Raw genomic sequence first — 6,672 nt, 5'->3', positions numbered from 1 at the left:
AAACCTCCGGCTAGCTCAAGCTCCTTGTCGGTGGAGAAATCTCGCCACAAACACTTGAATACAAGCACACCGATCACACGAGGGCTTGGGAGACTCTAATAGGCTTTAACCAAGTCTATTTCGTCAACTTCAACCAAGCTTCCAATGCTTGGTTATATAGGCCACTGGTTAGAAAACCCCGCCTACCAGTCGACTGCTAAAACATGCAATCGACTGCCCTTCGTGGAAATTCGACCGTTGCAGCCCAACGGCTCGATACCAACCCTCTGTTCGCTACCAGTCGACTGCACCAGTCGACTGATGAAACCACCAGTCGACTGCTACAGTACTGCTACAATAACGCTACAGTACTGCTACAGTAAACCCTAATTTTGGGATTTTGCCCCGGGTGCATCCACTCAGCACTCGTTCTCGCCCGACCAACCTAGACCTAGCCTTCTAGCCTCCTCCATCAGCCTTGCGTCCCTCGGATGCCTCCCCATCCTTCACGTCTTGCCTTCTGGAGCTTCCATCGGCCTTGTCATTGTTGTCGGGTCTTCCTTTGCCAAGAGGTCGCGCCTCCGGGACTTCATCCATTGCCAAGTCACACTTGGACTTACGTTGCCAAGACTACATGCTTGGACTTACATCGCCAAGACTCATCCTTGGACTTTCCTCCTTTGCCAAGATCACACTTGGACTTACGTTGCCAAGACTACATGCTTGGACTTACACCGCCAAGACTCACCCTTGGACTTTCCTTGTTGTACCTGTATCCTGCACACTCACAATGCATATCAAATACAACAATAAACCTAACTTAAACCTTTGCCCAAACATCAAAACCTAAGGTACCCAAATTGTTCCAACAGTATGTTCACTGCAAGAATTTGATAAAATTAAAAATATAAAATATAAAATTAAAAGAACAAATAGAATAAAGTTAAAAATATAAAATATAAAATTAAAAGAACAAATAGAATAGCTTAAAAATTCTACATCTTCAAATGTTCAGAATTTTAAAAATTTTTGAAAGTTAAATTGATATTTTAGATTTCATAATAACTAAATTAGAAAAATTCTTATAAATTATATACGACAAAAATTTCTGATAAATCTAATACGTAGGAACTTATTTTGAATTCTAAAATCATGTTTAACTTAATTAAAATTCATTTTTATGCCGGTCTTAAATTTAATGTACTTTAGTTTTTAACTTTATTTATAAAATTAATTATTTCACATGCCTCCTTTCAATATTTTATATTGAATTTTTTTTTTTTTTTTACAAAATAAAGACATTATTTACTCATAAAAATATTTTTAAAATTTTCTTTTTGTTATATTTATTTTTAAAATTTCTTTTTTAAAAATGAGTTTATTTTTAAAATTTCTCTTTTAAAAATGGGTTTGACGGTTAAAAATATTAAAAAAAATTAATTTTCAAAAACATAATTTTTTTTAATCATAAGTTATGATTTTCTGTTAGAGTGAAATTTTTTAAAATTTTCCGACAATTATCTAATTTTTATGAAATTTTGATAAAAAATGTAATTTAAAATTTATTTTTTAAAGAAAAATAATTTTAAAAATCTATTTTTTTTTTTGAGAAATTACTTTTGCATTTTGAATGGCTAGAAAAATTAATCAAATTTTTAGGATTCAAAAATTATTTTTAAATATTTATTTTTTAAAAGTAACTTTATCTGTTTAAAAAAAATTTATGGTTAAAACTAAAAAAAATTGTAACTGGGTTTATTAATTTTTTTACTTAAAAAAATGGTTGAGCACAACTGAATATATAATCTGGTGTGTTTGGTGAATGTGCAGCAAAGAAGAGCATTTTTTAGTGCTATCATAGGCTGTCGATAGGTGTGAAGGGCACAGGTCTAGTTTTGGAAACCCAGTATCCGATAAATATAGTGAGGCAGAAGGAGACGACCGATAGGAGCAAAGCGAAGGATGTGGCTGCATCTGATGGCCCAATTCTTGGTGACACAGGAGAGACAGATGATAGTTCAGAGGCTGGAGCTACATCCAATGCCAACCAATTGCAGCTAGCTGAGAAGTGCTGGGATTTGCTCCATGGTTTACCATCTGTTGGATACCAGAAAGCAACGGCCACCTTGCTGGTCTGGCCGATGGTAAACTGAGCGTCCTGCATCCAGACGTGTGATATTCGAAGTCAAGTATAAGCCACAGGAATTGATTAACTTAACGCACCATACCTGTTGAAAACGATCCATTGTTCTCAGGGGTCTGGAGAATTCGAAAAGGTAAGTGCCTTGCTCACCGCTCTTCCCATACGGAGAATCTTCTTCTATGAATCCTGGACAAGACCATTTTAGGAGGTAGACTAATAAGATGATGAGAAATCGAAAATGCAAAAACTTGAGCTAATAAAATAAATGGCCCATTGTGTCAACCATCGAGGGAGAAAAAAAATCACTACAAAAAAACAAAGAATGACTGAACATTCTGAACACAATCACCTTAAAATAAATACAATTGTATTGGTAAATATTTGTGATACATTAAACATCGATACGTTTTCATGTATATCCCATGAACGAAACACTGATACACTTGCTATAAGTTAGAGCAGGTAGCCAAATCAATTTTCTTGAAGAAATACTAGAACTGTAATGAATCTACCAGTGTTTGAGTGACCAAATCAATTTTCTTATCCACATGATAGTAGATAATGAGAGTAGTATACCTATATGAGACACTAGAGAACTGTGCCACCAAGCTCCAACCCAATCATTTTTCCCAATTGATTTATCTTCTGCGAAAACAATGACAAGTCATCAAACTTGTTTTTGGTGCAAATAAGTATTTGTAATGATGTAAAAGGAGAAGGTAGCAGAATTAAGTAAAAGAAACCATTTATAGTTTTCAACAAGCCATATCAAGCAGACAAGGTCCACACTAATTCAAGACTTGAACACAGAATTAGAAGATGCTGGTATACCCCCAGTGATGCAGGAGAAACTTCTTCTCATTTAAGTATAAAAGATATTCCAACAGAATAGCTTCGTCCAAATCTTGATCTCATAGGTTCATTTACTGAAATTTTGTTCATCATGTTATCTGATATTGGAGTTGTGATAACAGAATGCTTTCGTCGAAATCATGATTGAAACTTGAATTTGCCCTTTCAGAAAGGATGTAAAAAACAATAATAGGTAACAAAAGACCCAATTAATCACCATTATCTACATATCTAATTTTTTTTTCTGAATTCAATTATGTACCTACAACAAATCCTGCTGAGTAATGAATTGTTGGATCTAAGTTGATTTCAAGTTGGGGAGAAAGAGTGATAGATCTGTTCCTAAAAAACTCACCTGAGATAACAGGGAATTTAAATGTCCAAAAGTTGGCACTTTATCTGGTTCCATAAATACCTGGAATCTCAAAGTAATATTTGCTTTTATGGATCTTTATATTTGTTCAAACACTGAATCTGATAAAAATATTCCCTTTAATCATCTTTAGATCTTTTCCAAACCAGTGGATTGAAATAGAGTGGTGTGGTTATAGTTAAAACATATAAAATAAAATTGCCACGGGAAACACAAAAGAACTGAATTAGATATGGTCTTCTTTTCTAAAAGTTTGAGGATCCATGGAATTTATCAAACCCAACATTGAAAAATATATTCTAATAGAAATATCATAGATTCTAAATATTCTATGCTTCATGAAGACAAAGTGTGTAAATCATGAATGCCATTATTTAAGACTTCCATCCAAAGAAAATGATCAAAACAAAGACTAAACTGAAGATGGAATAACACAAGGGAGTAAATGAAAATATATATTAAAGCTTGCACAATGTCAGAAATGGCAAATGACTTTTATGGATAATGTCTTAAAATAGTGCAAGAACATTGGGAGACAATAAGGATTATTCTATTTTAGACAAACATCAATCTACATCAAGACAATGTTTAATCAAACCTGGAGGACCAGTTCCATCAAGGTAACGACAGTGTGGATTCCAAGCATAAACATCAACCAGATGTCCGAAACTGTCATGGATAGCAAAAAGGACAAAAGTAATTTGTGTCACTAATTAGAAAAGGACTCTCCAAAAACATGGCAGGAAAGGATCATAGTTTACCTATCATTTCCATTTCCTTTACTGTTGTCAACAAGATTACTACCATATAGCCGTCCAGGAATCGCTTTGCCAACAGAAAAGTGCATAATGTCTACCTCGTGACCATGGCAGTTTTTATCAGTGCATGAACCAGGCATGTGAGAACAACCTCCCATCTAATAATAAAACAGATGAATTCTCATTACAAAAGTATCAAAAAATAAAGAAAATGAGAAAGGTCTCGCAAATGTTGCTAGAACTCTTCCTACCTAGTCAAGCAGGTAAAACACAAAACTATGTTCTTGAAAAATATGCAACAGAAGTACTAGAGAATACCATTCATGCATCTAAATAAGTAGGTCAATGGCATAACAATACATTTTTATTTTACTTCTTTATAGAAATAGTTTGAGAGGCCATAAAAGAACTTACATTTTTATATGTTGCATTTTCCCCAACTTGAAACATTAGAGCAACTGAAGGACATTTATGATCATCGCTGGATTTCAGCAAGACAGAGAAATGAAAAAGATAGAAAGAGATATTAATTAACAAATTGAACAACATCTAGAGGTAATGAATAGGAAAACAAATTTTCACTAACCAAGATTAAAAAGGCATTAATCATCATACAGGAATAGTAATCAAGCAAGAAAACTAGCAAACAGTTAGATGGAACCTTGGTGCGCCATATTAAGGTATTGGCACACAACTTTCCTTTTTAGTTCTTCTACAACACTAAATTATTTTATTCAAGGTCTAGGACCATAAACTATCCTACTTAGATAAAGAGATCAAAAAGGTTGTATTGATTGACGGTAACAGCATCAAAAGCTCATCAGTTGGACACTGTCAGATTAATATAAGACAAAGAAGTAAAACCAATTAGAGGTACGTGTAAAAAAATACAAAACGTTGAGGACTTTTATCCTTCAAACAAACAGATTCAGAGTATTATGAAATTTCAAAGAAAGACTATTTTAATGTAGGCTATGCTGGGGCATTCAAATTAGAGTATGTTCTCTGTAGATACTCAATTTAGTGCTTGAGTTCAGTTACATATTCAATTGATATCATTTTGAGTACAACAAATCTTTGTCTGATATATTTATTTAAAAATAATGGACTTGCCAAATACTTTTTTATGTTTGTCAAACAGTAATTAAACCAGTGTCAAGCTGGTGATTAAAAAGAAGTATGTAAGATGATATGGGTTTAGATTCCAAGGATGGCAAACAGGTCTGCAAGTAAACTCTTTTTTTTGGTAATCCAAGTATCCAACTCTGCGAATCGACTAATCCTCGAGTTGACCAATCCGACCCTACAGAAGTTTCCCACTGCGGTAAATCGGGAAGCGCTCGCGGAGGCCCATCCAAGCTGCCAGCTTTCTTAGGTTTGCCGTCCCATTAGAGGAAAATTCTAGCAGTGCGCCGCAATTGGGCTTCGAACCTTAATACCTGGTTAACCGCTTGGAGGGCCAACCGCTGCACTGTGGCCGGGGGCTGCAAGTAAACTCTTTGTTGCTTAGCAAATGAAGAACCACATGAAAATATCAAAAAGGGAAAAGTAAACCGCACGCAAAGCATTTACTCATACCAAGTTACATATTCCTCATGCAAATTAGAAGCAATTGATAATCTTCATATCCAACAAATTACTTACTCCAAAGAATAAGCATACTCGCCAGCAACTTGCAGCATGAAGTATACGTTTTGACCATCATGCACAGCCTACTAAACAAACAACAGTCAGATAAAGATAACCAAAAGTTAGATCCACTAAGACATCAGGCAGAAAGAAACCATTGATCCACAGTACCATGACCTCATGCCTCTGTTGCCTTTTAGTGCCTTTAATACAGATCCAATACAAACTCGAAACATAGTCGATATGCCTCGAAAGATAAATCTTCAAGTGTATTTAGTTCCTAGAATTTTGGTACCTTGACAGTCATCTTTCCGCCGCCGTAAGCCTCATCCTCGTCAAAATCGAGCGCGGGAAGGAGAGGGAGCAGAGGTCCATCAACGCCGGCCCAGTCATCTGATCGGCCGTCGATGGTGACGGTTCCTGGACGGTAACCCGCGACGAGATGGATATCGGGTTTCGCCTCGCAGCTTGACTCGTCCTCGTCCTCGTCTTTCTCCTCCTCCTCCCCCTCGCCGTGGTGCTCGTGCGCACAGCCGAGTCGGATCCTCGAGGTGAGGGTAAGAGCTACGAGAGCCAATAGAAGAAGAAGAAGACGAAGCTTGCGGATCATGTCCGTGCGGAGGGGGTTGGGATCGGGGTCGGCGTGGGGATCGCAGAAGAGGCGGAGGCGGCCAGATTCGCGAAGAGAGAAGACGAAAAACGCCAACTGGCGTCGGAATAGAGACGACGAATGGAATCGACATTTACTACGGAATTTCCCTTGAAAAAGAAAAAAAAATTACAAATTTATTAACAATTCCAAATTTTATATATTTTAAAATATTATCACCAATTTTTAATATTTAATTCATTTAAATTCATATGTATATTCACATAATCTTTTAAATAATTGAACTAAAATCATGTACACATATAAAATAAAATAAAATTTATATAAA

At 35.7% G+C, this 6,672-nt stretch overlaps 1 protein-coding gene across 2 annotated transcripts; it reads right to left on the bottom strand.

Annotated features, from left to right (window-relative positions):
- Positions 1 to 1,762: 1,762 nt before the first annotated feature.
- LOC122008770 lies at positions 1,763 to 6,487 on the bottom strand. Of its 2 annotated transcripts, XM_042564609.1 has the most exons (9): positions 6,030 to 6,472; positions 5,750 to 5,817; positions 5,545 to 5,589; positions 4,520 to 4,586; positions 4,109 to 4,263; positions 3,946 to 4,016; positions 2,699 to 2,767; positions 2,208 to 2,308; positions 1,763 to 2,137 (listed from the first exon to the last, which is right to left on the bottom strand). In XM_042564609.1, the coding sequence occupies exons 1-9, from the start codon at positions 6,342 to 6,344 to the stop codon at positions 1,835 to 1,837; spliced, it is 1,194 nt and encodes a 397-aa protein (XP_042420543.1). In that variant the 5' UTR covers positions 6,345 to 6,472; the 3' UTR covers positions 1,763 to 1,834. The 2 variants fall into 2 exon arrangements, with proteins under 2 accessions (XP_042420543.1, XP_042420544.1); XM_042564610.1 differs by lacking the exon at positions 5,545 to 5,589 and having other exon boundaries at positions 6,030 to 6,487.
- Positions 6,488 to 6,672: the final 185 nt, after the last annotated feature.

This window comes from Zingiber officinale, chromosome 8A (assembly GCF_018446385.1).
Source record: "Zingiber officinale cultivar Zhangliang chromosome 8A, Zo_v1.1, whole genome shotgun sequence".
NCBI classification, from domain to species: domain Eukaryota; kingdom Viridiplantae; phylum Streptophyta; class Magnoliopsida; order Zingiberales; family Zingiberaceae; genus Zingiber; species Zingiber officinale.
Note: the sequence above shows the minus strand (reverse complement) of the source record. Positions and strands in the feature narration are given on the sequence as shown.

Coding starts and splice junctions, on each gene's coding strand:
- LOC122008770 (XM_042564609.1), bottom strand. CDS start 6,344: ATGATCCGCAAGCTTCGTCTTCTTCTTCTTCTATTGGCTCTCGTAGCT. Junction 5,818..6,029: donor GCGGAAAGATGACTGTCAAG/GTACCAAAATTC, acceptor TTTGTTTAGTAG/GCTGTGCATGATGGTCAAAA. Junction 2,768..3,945: donor TGATGGAACTGGTCCTCCAG/GTTTGATTAAAC, acceptor TTGTTTTCGCAG/AAGATAAATCAATTGGGAAA.